Consider the following 13,531-nt stretch of genomic DNA (forward strand, 5'->3'; position numbering starts at 1 on the left):
TGCTCATCATCTCCCTCTCAAAAAAGTGTGTCAGCAGTCTGAGGCTCCCCTTTGGTAGCTCTATCCTTAGAAGGCCCACTCAGACTTCTAGAAAATGAAAACACAAATAGACACGGGGAGTGAGAGCCACGACCATAGTTTATAAACATCCCAATTCACCCAGCTTCCACTGGAAAATTCCAGTCCCCTCTATTCTTAAGCTATCCTGCTTATTTATTCATCATCATCGCAGGCCCTAAAAGGAATGTGTGTCCATAACTGGGATAAGTTATGGTCCGGGTGGTGAACTGAGGCAATTCAAGACAGATTAGATTATGTTAAAGGCAGGGTTACTAGGAAGCTGCTCTTGGGTGAGTTCACTGGCCCCAAAGACCAAAGACAGGGGAGTCGACATAGGGGGAGAGAGGGCAAGAAAGAAGACAGAGAGAGAAAGAGAGAGAGAGAGAGGAGAAAAAGGAGAGAGAGGAAAGAGAGTTGATTGTGGAAACCAAAATGTCTGGATTATATAGGGAAGAGCCTCTGGGGGAAGGGCAGCCCAGCCCTTGGCCTGGAAAATTCAGGGTTGAGGGCAGGGCATGCTGGGTAGGAACTGAGGGATGCTGAGAGGCCCTGGTGGCCAGGTCTGCTTTGATATGTAAATATACGTCAGTTTCTTGTCCTGTGATCTGAAGCCAAACACATTACTATCCCTGGACAGCTCTAACCAAACTCCAATTTGGAATTAAGACTCCCCAAATTCTTCCTTTAGGTTTCTCATCCCATGTTCTACTCCAAGCCAGAGAGAGAGAGCTGCAATCGCACCAAACTCTGCTGCCCTCTGCTGTGTGGCTCCTGATGTGCTGGCCCCAGCTTCTGGAGAAGGGCTGTCAGTTCCTTCCAGCCCTTGGTGCACTCAGACCTCCTCAACAATGTGCATGTCATCTGCAATATGCACGCCTGCCCCTGACCTACACACATGAAACCTTTCCTATTTAGACCAAGCATAGCCCTGCCACAGCTGATAGAGTCTGTGAGACCAGAAAAGGTGTCTTCAGAAAAGGTGAGTTCCCATGGACATACAGATTCTCATCTAAATCCCATTTTAAAACATTCCTTTATCATTTATTGAGCACTTGCTGTGTGCCTAGTGCTGTAACACACACACACACACACACACACACACATACACACACACATACACACACACACACACACACACACATTATCTTAATGAATGCTGGCACCAATTTTGCAAATAGGTAAGATCATTGTTCCCATTTTACCACTGAAGAAACTAAGACTTAGACAATTAAATGGCATGCTTAAAATCTCAGTGAAGGGCAAAGATGAGGCATAGTTGCAGATTTATTTAGTTCCAAAGCTCTAGATTATTAACCATTGACTGTGTCGTGGAGGGTAGCTTGGAGGGGAAGAGACAAAGACATTCTTGCCTGTCAGGGTCTGTGGCAGCAGTTAATGAGAACACAGGGAATGTGACGACCCTCAGATGCGTTTAGGAGATGGAGGAGAAGAGGGGATCTGAAATAGCCCTCGGGATTATGGCTTAGGCATCTAGGTCCAGAGGAACATGTTGGTAGTGTGAGGGCAATGAAGGAATGCATTTCGGCTATGCTGATTATGACTTCTGTAGGCAATTTGTTCCCCGAGTTCAGAGCTCATGAAAGCCATCTGAGTTGGTGTTGGCTTATAGATGAGTGAGGTTATCTTGCATCAAGTGTGAGTCATCAGGAGAGAAGAACACTGAGGCTCAGACACGATGACTAAAGGAGTAAACAATGTAGAAAGAGGACAGAGAAGAAGCAACCGTGAATGGAGTCTGTTTTGTTTTGTTTTGTTCTGTTTTGAGACAGGGTGTTGCAATGCAGCCCAAGAAGGCCTCGAGCTCCCATTCCTCCCACCACCTCCAGAGTGGAGCCCACTATGGGCTTTGGTCAACATGCCTGGCCAGAATCAGCCATGGCCACAAGGAAAAACCTAAGAATAACTCTCAAGGATTCGAAAGGAGGGAAGAGTTCTCTCAGGTGAACTGCCACAGCGAAATCAATACTCTCAAAGTGGTCCTTTATTTAAGAAGGCTGTTGCTAAGTAAGGAAAACCTACTGACTTTAAGCAGCAAACACCATGGCATTACCGTGGTATCTCTCAAGATGTCTGTGGCTTGGGAGTCATCTAGCTTGGGGTTTCTCATGTGGTCCAGAAAGTGGGCAGAACCAGGGCACTGGGGGGGGTGGAGGGGTCCGGGTGGAGGAGAGCTAATGCAGCTGGTCCAGCATCTATGCCTCTCCTGTGGTGGTCTCACCCTCTCTCCAAGGCGCTTTTCTCATAAGCTGCTTTGAGCTCCCTGGCCGCTTAGAAGTTCCCGGGATAGTTGGAACACTTGCATAGCCTCTTGAAGATTGATTCCGTGTGCTAAGCACTCAGTGCTGTGTCCCTTAAAACTCATGTAGAGCTTCTATTGTCCAGTGGGGTGCGATTTAGAGAAGGAATCTTTAGGAAAGAAGTAGTCAGATGAAGAAGTTCCGAAGATACTGAAGCTACCCCTCAGGGGAGTCGTGCTCGTATTAGTTACTCTCCACAGTGCTGTGACAGAATATCTAACAAAAGGACCTTAAGGAAGGAAAAGTGTGTTTGGGCCCTCGATTTTGAAGGTACAGACCATGATAGCGCGGAAGGCCTGGTGGCGGGAACGGGAGGCAGCTGCCCACACTGCATCTGCAGCTGGGAAGCCGAGAGATGCGCTCTGGCCTCCTCTGCTTGCCTCCTCCTCTGTCTTCAGCCCAGGACTCAATGGAATGACGCTGTTGACATTTAGAGCATGTTTTCCCACATCAGTTAACCCAGTCTAAAAGTCCCTCACAGGGGTGAGGAAGGTGGAAAATTGCTTCACCATCTGCTCATTTTTAAAGTAGTCACAAAATCCTGCCTCATTTCAAGGTGAGCCCCACTATCGATTAGAGAGCATCATTAAAGCCATTGGTACCTCTGCACGAGGACCTTTAGTAGAGAGGCTAGGACTAAAACCAAAGAACAGAGGGTAGGGATGGGAAACTTCACACAGAAAGTCATAAAATAGAAAAAAAAAAAAAAAACCTAGACATGTTCCAATGAGGCTCTTTTTGTCTCTGAGATTAATCCAAACATCTAAAGCCATCTTGACTCCAACAATAATAGGGGTTTTTATAGGACTTGATGAGCTGATTATGTAAACAACAAAATATGTAGCACGACAAAAAGTATTTGAAAAACATAGAGTAAAGCTTGTAGTACCAACTATCAAAACACAACGCAGGCTGCAGTCAACAAACCTGTGGGATCCTGGCACAGACACAGATCACTGGAAGAAGCCAGAGCTTAGTGCAGTCTTGTGAGTATACTAAATTGTAATGCATGCTGAGTAAGGCATTGCAAATCACAGAGCGAAAGATGTACCAGTCAATAAATGGTTTGGGAACAGTTGTCAAAATTGAGGAAAAGCCTAAAACACTGTTGGATCTGTAATTCTTATCAAATCTAAACTCCACTTGGATTAATGATCTAAGCACACACACACACACACATACACACATATACACACACACATACACACACATACACACACACATACACACACACACATACATACACACATACACACACATACACACATACACACACACACATACACACACACACACATACACACACACATACACACACATACACACACACATACACACACACATACACACATACACACACACACACACACACACACACGCGCGCGCGCGCGCGCGCGCGCACACGTGCGCGCATACACAGATACACCTACAATTCTGTAAGAAAATTTAGTATACCATTTCACTTGGAAGTCAGTCACAAACAATAGAAATTATAAATATTTTTAGATGACTATGTGTATGTACATGAACACAGAAAATTGATATAAATTTAAACATTGATAAGATCCAGCATTGATGACTTTGTGGAGAGTTATTTTCATACTCTGTTGGTCAGATGTAAACCAGCCCAGACGATTTAACAGAATCCATTCAAGTGAAAATGTAGTTTTTCTATTTCTGGATATAGATCCTAGATAAATCCTTCTCCATGTCCACAGATTTTCACTGTACCTGTTTCTAACAATTCCAAGTCGCAGGCAGTACAAATGACCATTAGTCCAGGAAAGCAAGCAGACTCAAGATTCGAGGATGGGGGTAAGTGTCAGGAATTGCTAAGGAAGGCCACGGGAAATGGAGCTGGCCCGGGATTAAGTTAAAAAACAAAAAACAAAAAAACAAACAAACAAAAAAAAACAAGCAGATCAAGAGGCCTGCCAAGGTTGGCCACTGTGAGTCTGAAGTGACCTCAATCCCAGAGCTAAAATGTCTTCTCCCATGGAGAAGACAGATGGCTCAAATGCCTTGGGATTCACACAGTCATTCAGTTCATATTTATTATTTTGATGCCTATTAAATGACAACAGTAGTCTAGGCCTTGGGATATAGTACTGAACAAAAGCAAACATAACATACAGAACATAATGCCAAGGAAATGCTCTGAAGAGTAATTAAAACAGGATGAATGATGACAAGTATTGTCGAAGCACGGAGACCAGGGAAGACTTCTCTTTAGAGGTGACATGCAAACAGAAGTCCATATAAAATCAAAGAGAAATGTCTGGGAAAGGCATATTCCTCAACAGGAGATGGCTCATTTAATGAAGTGCTGGACATACAAACATGAAGATCTGCATTCAGATGGCCAGCATCTGTGTAAAGGTCAGGTATAGCAGCATACCTCTATAACCTCAGCACAGAGAGGCAGTAGAGACAGACAGAGCCCCGAAACTCACTCGCTAGCTGCTCCAGCCAAATAGATGAGCCGAAGAGTCAGTGAGAGCCTATCTTAAAAATTAAACTGGGGATCAACAAAATGACTCAGAGGACTGAAGCACTTGGGGCACAAGCCTGGCAGCTTGAGTTTGAACCCTGGAACTCACACGATGGAAGGATAGAACCAATTCTGGAAAGTTGTCTTCTGGTCTCTACATGTCAACCATGGAATACAGATGACTATGCTCTCTTATACACACTACACAATATAATAATAATGATGATGATGATGATGATGATGATGATGATGATGAAGTGGAAATGATCAAGGAGGACATCTGATGTCTACCTGTATCCTCTATACTCATGTACACACACACACACACACACAAACACACATACACACAGGAGTATCTTATTTGTAGGGATGGTATATACAAAGGTCCTGGGGGCAGGAGCACTGAGAAGACAAATGGAAAGGAGCAGAAGAGTGGTTTGTAGTGGTATGTAGTAGGAAAATGTAGTTTGGATCAAATAAGAAGGAACTTGGGACTAGGGGTTGCTGATAAGTGGACAAGAAAAACAGGAAGATTCGACATGGTGGAAAGTCAGATGTGGGTAGAATAAAGGATAAAAGTCTATTATGGATGGGAAGACATATTCGGGGAATAAGAGATTGGAGTCCAGAGAGTCACGGAATAAAAATTCTAGGAAATACCAAGGCCCCAAGTGCTGCTATGGGTGAAAGGTTAAGGATGTGTGGCAAAGAAAGAACGGGCTGAGAACAGAGGGACTGTGGCCTGGAAGAACGTGCCGAAGAGGCGCAGCAGGTAGGGCTGAGGAAAGATTAGGAGGACATGGCAAGGCCAAGTCAGGAAGAGAGAAACCTGAGAGAAGGACGACGGTGGTGTGGCGAGAGTGGAGATGGGGGAAAGGTGGCACAAGATGGTTGAGAAGTCAAAAGATCTGGCTACCAAAGATGACAGATGGTGAGGAAAGTTACAAAAGAGTCTTGCCAAGTACCAGCGCTGCGGCCGAGGATCCTTATGCAATGCAAGGTCTTTGAAATGGCAGCACAGGTTTGTGAGAAGCCTGGCTAAGCACAGAACTCAGCTGGGCATCCAGATCTGTGTCTGTCTGTGTGTACAGAATGCAAGGAAACTCACTGGTGGACAGAGCATGAGTTCCTAGCCTCTAACCACTCATTTAGTGCAGGGGATAGAGGAGGAGAAGGCGAGAAAGAGGAGAGGTGGAGGAGTAGGATGTGGGAAAGAGAACAAGCAGGAGAGGTGGAGGTGGAGGAGGAAGAGGAGGAAGAGGCAAGAGCTTTGGCAGGCAGTTTGGAAGAGCCACAAGCAGTTAGGAGCCGCTAGAGAAGAGTTGCTCAGCAAATCTACCAGCCACAGCAAAGGGCCAACCAGCACGCTGCCTGGAAAGGATAAAAGACCATCTGCTGCCCTACTGTGAGCAGATGAGGAGAACCAGGGCTACATAACTCTAAAGATCAAGTTCCATAAAACAAACCTTCCCCATTGACCACACCCTACACATGCTCACCAGCATCGACATACACACTTATGTACAAAGCAGCATTTTCCGGGCTTGCTTTTCCCCATCTATTATAGAAGATGAAAGTGAGGTTTCACATGCTAGGCAGGTATCCTATCACTGAACTGTATTAAACACACACACACACACACACACACACACACTTTTTGTTTACCATTTTGACACTGATCTGAACAAATGATCTGAAGGTCACATTCTTTAGAGGCTGGTCTATGCACTGCTGGAGTTTAGTGTCAACAAACTCATGTCAATCCTGTTCAGCTAGTCTCTGTCCTAAATGCATTGATGAAGCCAAAATTCTGTAACAGCCAACTCCCGTCCTCAGGGATAGGTGACACAGAAAGGAAAGAGGAATAAAGTAAGGGTAGGAAGGCAAAGTTGTGTTTTCTTGTAATGCCCAAATAAAATGTTATTTGTTTGTTTGTTTGTTGTTTGTTGTTTGTTTGTTTGTTTGTTTGTTCTGAAACAGAAAGGACAGATCCAGATCAGGTCAGGATGGTAAGGAAGAAAGCAAAGGAGAGAGACTACAAAGCAACTTCTCCAATTTCAGGACTTGGCCTTTAGTGTTGAGGCCTTAAGTCCAAAGATGCAAAAGCAGAAGTAAACTGTCTACGCAGGCCACAGGGGAACTGTAGAGTATGACTCAAAGGTTTCCAAACAACGTTGATACAAAGGACCCTTGGCCAGTCAGTCACCCTGCCTCTCCTCAATCAGTGCTTTCCACTTCAGGACTGTTGCCAAGGTTTGAGGTCAAGTCCCCAAAAGGATGAGAGCAAAGACAGTAGTTTCTTGATAAGGAGATAAGGAAGGAACAGGCTTGTGAGGTCATTGTCACCACCAAGGCCAAGTCAAGGTCCCAGGAGATGGACGCGGAAGGCTAAGCGGAGACATCCCAGGACAGAGTTCAGAAGGCGAAGGCAGGCTGCCTGGGTCGTTGGATTGCTTTTGAAACCTAGGTTTCACTGAGCTTTACTGTTGTAGCAATAAGTGCCATTTCAGCAATGTCAGTGCCAAGGACAGAAAGGACAAAGTAGAGTTGAAACTTGTTTTGCTGCTGGTCAAGCATGTCCGCGCACAAGCGCAGAGCATTTGGGCTTGGCACTGCCAGGCAGCAGCTTCATAAGGACTGATTGCTGACGGGCTCTGCTCCTCGTTGCGCTAGAAGACTGTACAGTTTCCAGTAGCAGCTTGTTACAGGTAAAGAAACGGAGGGCTCAGAGAGGTGAAGTCAGTGCCCGAGGCCACACAGATGACTGTTGACAGCAACTGTCCCCTAAGGCTATCTCTGCTTGAGCCCGTGCTTGTCCTATGAGGCGTGTGCTACAGCCCAAACAGGAGGTGAGTGCCTTTGAGTGGACATTTCCTCTAACCTCTGGTTTCTGGGAATTACTTCTTCACCAGTCGTGGAAACAGTGGGAAAGAGTAGCAGGATGGAGGGGGAGACAAGAGCTTTTTCAGTCATGGAATGACACAGAGTTCTCCCAGTTCTTGGCCCCGAGGCTGGGGACTTCCGCCACTTGCTTTCCCACCCCCACCCCCTGAAGACAGAGATCACATAGTATCATCGCTTAGCTTGACTCTGCCTTGTCAGGAGGTCCCAGAAAGACCCCCTTCCCTCTACCAAAGGCCCTACTTCAATGTTCTTTTCCGCTGTTTGATAATTTCATATACATATATATAATGTGTTTTGATCAAAACACCCCCGTTATCTCCCCCCTAACTCCTCTACTATCCCACCCCACCTTTGCCCTGCCAACTTGCTGCACTTTTTTTTAATACCCTGAGTCCAGTTAGTGGGTGTGGGACTCTCCACTGGAGCATGCAGAGCCTCTTAGGGGGCACATGTCTGAAAACAGACTCTCCCTCCCTTAAGGGCAATCAGTTACCTATAACTCCTCAGATAATAGTGGGACTTCACATTCCTTCCACATCTATGCTAGGAATGTATCATCGTTCTTAAATGGATGGTTGAAAGCCACCAGTAATCAATTACGGTTACATTAGAAATAAAGTCAAAGTTGGACATGATGGTCAATGCCTATAAGACTAGTAGTCAGGACGCTGAGGCAGGAGGATTGTAAATTCAAGACTAGACTGGGCTGGTCTTTTGATACAAAACCCCATATTGAAATTAATAATTGTTACTTGGAAGAATTTCTTTCTGGGCTCACAGGACCCCAAAGGTTCTAGAGAGCCTTTCCTTGGAGCTGTCTTAGAATCCCTGTGGCGTGACACTCCCTGATGGGACAGAGTACAGGGAGTGTGCCTGTGCCTGTGCCTGCCAGCGCACACGCACATGATCTCTGCTTGCAGCTTTCTGCTTCCCTCCCAGTGAGTTCTGCTGTTTAGGAATAAGCCACACTACTCTGTTCAGGAAGCTGTAGCAAGAGTATTTCCAGTTCACTGTCTTCTCGGAGCCTTCCGACGCCTCCTTTGGGGGTCTTCTCACTTCAGTGGCAGACCCTGGTCCCTTCAGAGCTTTGGGCCTTCAAAGGCGATCCAGATATCAACGTCCCTAAGCAGCTTAGGTTTTGCAAAGCCCAGAACATGCAGCTGAACAGGACTGGGGGATCCTGAGGGAAGGTCTGCTGGTATATTGTAGGATGAACTAGTGGGGAAACCCATGCCAGTTACCAGTTCTAAGACAGTAACCCCTCCCCCACTTCCCTCCCCCACTTGCAACCAACCTCCCTGATCTGGGTGCAGGAGTCTGAGAACACTCAAACACTCATTCACTGGCTTTTGTTTTTTTTGGCGGGAGGGGGAGCACAGAAGGGCTTAGGGGAGGAACAGAAGTAGGAGCAAATATCTATCCCAAAGCAAAAGCAGGGCTGCACCCAGTCTCTGAAGTGAGCTAATAGGAAACAGCTTGCTGGAGGGTGGGGGACAGAATTCAGGAACTGCTAGGGTAGAGCTGCTGAAGAGGGGGGCTGGGAGAAGCTGGCTGATTGAGACCAGCTGTTGCTGTCAATCTCAGAGATCTTTGGACTCTGCCCTGGGGCAGGCTCACACCCTACCTACCCTAAGCCACAAGAAACCTGTGCAGGTTGCTTTGGGCAGCCCGAGGCACTTCTGTCCAGACTCCTGAAACAAAAGATTAGAAGTGGATCCTCCTCTAACTTCAAGACACAGCCATCAACCTTGTTTGCTTCTGCCCAGGAAAGGATTGGAAGAAGAGGACACCAAACAACCCAACCCTCTCTCCAGTCCCTTGATCTACTCGTCGCCAGCATCTGGAGACCCAATGGCCCAAGCCTCCTGGCAGTGCTGCCCCTGGCTTGTTCTCCTGTGTGGTATGTGTGCCCCAGCCACTCCCGGCAGGCAGCTCTGAGCCATCTCTCCAGGCTCAGAAAAGTTTGGAGTAAGGGCTAGGACCCAGGTTATCTTTTTTTTTTCCTCCCTCTTTGTCACCTTATCTTGCAGAAAAAGCCGCTGGTGTGGCCTTCATGACTTGGATCAAATCTAGTTTGGCCCCTTTCCATCCGCAAACAAAATGATTGCGTGTCTTGTGAGATTGATGGCTTTTTTAAAAAATGACTGCAGGAAAGGCCTCGCAAAAGAGGGCCAGGTGGAGCGCACACACAATGCAGTCAGCTAGGGGCGTAGAACCAGTGAGTACTGGAGGACTTGCTGCCCAGAAAGTTACTAAGAGGAATCTTGAGGTCCAAGGATGGAGAATTCTTGCGAAACTGACTTAACAGGATTCTTACTGAAGGCAGGCCAGGGTGATGAGGTATTAAGGGGAGGGGCGTAAAGAATCTGATCTGATTTTGAAGGTGATCTGATATTGAAGGGTGGAAGTTTTCTCTAAATTGACTAAGCAGAATTCTTGCGAGGACAATAAAGAACCTGGCAGGTTGGGGCTGGTACATACAAAAGGTCAATGTTGAAGTTTTGTCAAGAAAAGAGATCAAGGGGAGATGTGACAACACCTTTCAGGTGGCCTGGTTGTTTCCAACTAGGTAACACAGTTCAGCTTCCCACCACTATCCCTGGTCCAGGGAAAATATCTCTTTGTTCTCTGACCGAAGGACCTGATGATTAATTCAGTATCCGGTTATCTCTTTGGTACCACCCTGTGTCAAAGAAAACAGAGAGAGTGATAGACCCTGGTGTTCAGATGAACATGAATTGGCTAGGTTCCACTTCCTGTGTTGGCATGGAACGTTTTGCTAGAGAGCTGCTCCTACAGAATTGGGGGTTCATTTTCTTAGATTAACAGTATGGGTATCATCTCTCCTTTGAATTTATGAGGCCAAGTCATTCAAGCAGGGCTTTCATGATGTTACATACAACCCAGCTACCTTCCTTCTGTCTGTTTCTCAAGCCACTTATAAGGTAGAAGTATGGCAATTCAGTCCTTCATGGCCCCAGGGAAATATGCCCCGAAGTGCTAAGAGGTGGGAAGAAGGACTGTAAGAGATCACTGGGCTTTCAAGTCAGAAAGGATCGTTTACACAGCTCCAGTGCCTGGCACACAGTAGGCACTTAAAATAACATTTTTTCGTGAATATTGGGTTGCTTTCTTAGGTTCATACCAAATTTGGTACAGAGCCCAAACTGGAAAATAGATCTCCGTACACTGGGTATCGTTTGTAGCATCTCTCCATTTCCAGGACTACTTCCTATGCTTGGCCTGGTGAAAAGATGGAAAGGGAACCCCTGTTTCTTTCATGGTTCTGAGTATTAAAACTGGGGACTTTTAATTTTTTTTGAAGTATGCAAACACTTTACCACTGGGCCATACAGCCAACACAGCCTCCACAGCCTCCCTACATGGCCTAGGTTCAAATCTCCATCTAATCACTCGTTCACTGTGACAAAACATTACACAAATTATTAAAACTACATGGATCTTGACCTCTTCCACTGTAGAAAGTAAATTTATTACAGGGACATCACAAATATCAGAGGAAAAACCATTGTAACCAACCGACAGTGGGAACGCATTCTGGGAAATATACCATTAGGCATTTTTGTTGTTGTCCTTGTTGTACAATAACATGGAATGTGCTTATAAAAACTTTGGGTGACTATAATGTTAGATTATATAATTATATAGGGCCATTGTTATATATGTAACCCTTACTTGATCTCAATAGTGTCACGACTATGCAGCAGTTACATCATGGGGCTCATGTGTATTTTGTTTTAAATTTTCTCAGTAGACCAGGCTGGCTCCAAACTTGCAACACAGCCAAAGTCAACCTTGCATTTCTGCCTCTCCCTCCCCAGCATTGCTAATCCAGGTATACAGTGCTTTGCTTGGCTGTAAATCACTGAGCACACAGGAGGGGTTTATTCACCTTTGTCTACCCCTGTGATGGTGTTGAAGCAGAGTTGCTGTTTTATAGTTAACTGAAGCCTAGAATACTAAGCAGAGACTTTGACTGTTGGGAAGGGTACACGTGAGCCTTAGGTTTAAACAAATCACACACATACACACACATACACAGCCCTCTAGGGCATTTAAAAAATTGATTTAAAAATTTAATTTATACCATTTTTCACTTTACTAGACCCTAAAAAAGACACAATTAGGTTAGAAATGGAAAAATAATGTGATGAACACTAAAACTCATAAAAAGTGGCAGTCACTTGTCAGAGAGTGTGACCCAGGGTGCCATTCAGTTCCAAGTCAGCCTGATTTTCCACGAAATGTCATTATTTTTAGTCTCAAACAGAATTGGCCAGCGTGGTGTGTTTCAAAGGATACAGGTCCTGCAGGCCAAAGGAAGATGTTCCATCATTCTGTGAGGGCTCTCAGGTCCTTCAAATAACCCTAGATTTGTCTCCCATTTCCTAGCATGTGCCTGGAGTTACCCAGAGCCCGGGTACCTTGGGAGAGAAGATGTGAGAAACTGTTCAAGCAACCCTCCGGTGAGTCTTTGGCCACACCCCACATGCCTGTCTCACCCAATCATTCTTTCCAGTTCCTATTAGCCCAGCTGGTAGCCTTTCTTCCTACAGGCTTTCTTCGGATTTCTGCGCTCTGGGGCCCCTGTTTCTTACTAAAGTCCAGCAGCGGCAGCTTGGGTATCTAATATACCCACTCATTTCCACAGCTTCTTGGCTTCTGTCCTGGCCCTAGGGCTGAGAAGCTTCCACCAGAAGAGGGACAGAGAGGCTGAGTGGTGAGAGAGACCACTAGCTGGCTGGCTCTTGGCTGAGGCTAGGCAGAGAGCAGCAAGGAAGCAAACGGAAGGAATGAAAATGGAAATTCTAGAGCAGCACTTCTCAAGCCATTGGTTGCAAACATGGGAAGACACTTATTTCTGATGATCTTAAGAATAGCATGGGGGTGGGGTGACTGGAGAGATAGCTCAGCAGTTAAGAGCACTGACTGCTGCTCTTCCAGAGGTCTTGAGTTCAATTTCCAGCAACCACATGGTGACACAACCATCTGTAATGGGATCTAACGCCTTCTTCTGATATGTCTGAAGACAGCTACAGTGTACTTGTATAAATAAAATAAATAAATAAATCTTTTTTTTAAAAAAAAGAGAATACTACTCAGCAGTAAAATTACAGTTATTAAGTAGCAATGAAAATAAATCTATGGTTGGAGGGTTCCTAAGACCATTGGAAATAGGTTTTTTTCTGATGGTCATGACCTAAAGGTTGAGAACCACTGTTTTAGAGGGAACCCATGCAGAGAAAAATACTAAAGGATGGGGAGGGGGAGGGGGAGAAAGCCAGAGAGCTAGCCAGTCTACCTGAATGGGAAGGGGAGGGTTGAGTTTGGTAGATGGGAGACTGGCGGCCAGCTTCACAGCTAGACTCTAAAATGATTATTTCCACAGCTACAGAGGGTAAAGATCGCAGAGCAGGAGTGGGCCCCAAAGTGTGAAGGGGGTGGGGACAAGCTCCAGTAGTAGGCGGAGCCTCAGGATAAGCAGAGAACATCTGCATACAGCAGCTTTATATGAAGGACCACTAGGGCCAGCAAATGGATAAGAAAGCCACAGCGTTTTCATATGTGAACAAATCTGGATTTCTTGTTGAAGAGAAGGCAAAGCAAGCAAACAAACAAGAAAAAAAAAAACATGGTTTTCATTTGGAAGATAAAAGGTCCTCTAAAGAAACATTTGGCTTGAAGAGGATCTTTCTGGGAGATGCCTCAAATGCCAGGGTACACATTTACTCCCCAG

At 45.6% G+C, this 13,531-nt stretch overlaps 1 protein-coding gene across 1 annotated transcript in view; it reads left to right on the forward strand.

Moving 5' to 3' along the window:
- The first annotated feature begins 7,301 nt into the window (after nt 1–7,301).
- Xpnpep2 (X-prolyl aminopeptidase 2) overlaps nt 7,302–13,531 on the forward strand; it is a 29,525-nt gene continuing 23,295 nt past the window's right edge. The window contains exons 1-3 of the mRNA XM_052171496.1: nt 7,302–7,718; nt 9,540–9,673; nt 12,187–12,260. Of these exons, the coding sequence (XP_052027456.1) occupies nt 9,625–9,673; nt 12,187–12,260 (123 nt within the window). The 5' untranslated portion in view covers nt 7,302–7,718; nt 9,540–9,624. The remainder of the gene's footprint in view (nt 7,719–9,539; nt 9,674–12,186; nt 12,261–13,531) is intronic.

This window comes from Apodemus sylvaticus, chromosome X (genome assembly GCF_947179515.1).
Source record: "Apodemus sylvaticus chromosome X, mApoSyl1.1, whole genome shotgun sequence".
In the NCBI taxonomy this organism is placed as follows: domain Eukaryota; kingdom Metazoa; phylum Chordata; class Mammalia; order Rodentia; family Muridae; genus Apodemus; species Apodemus sylvaticus.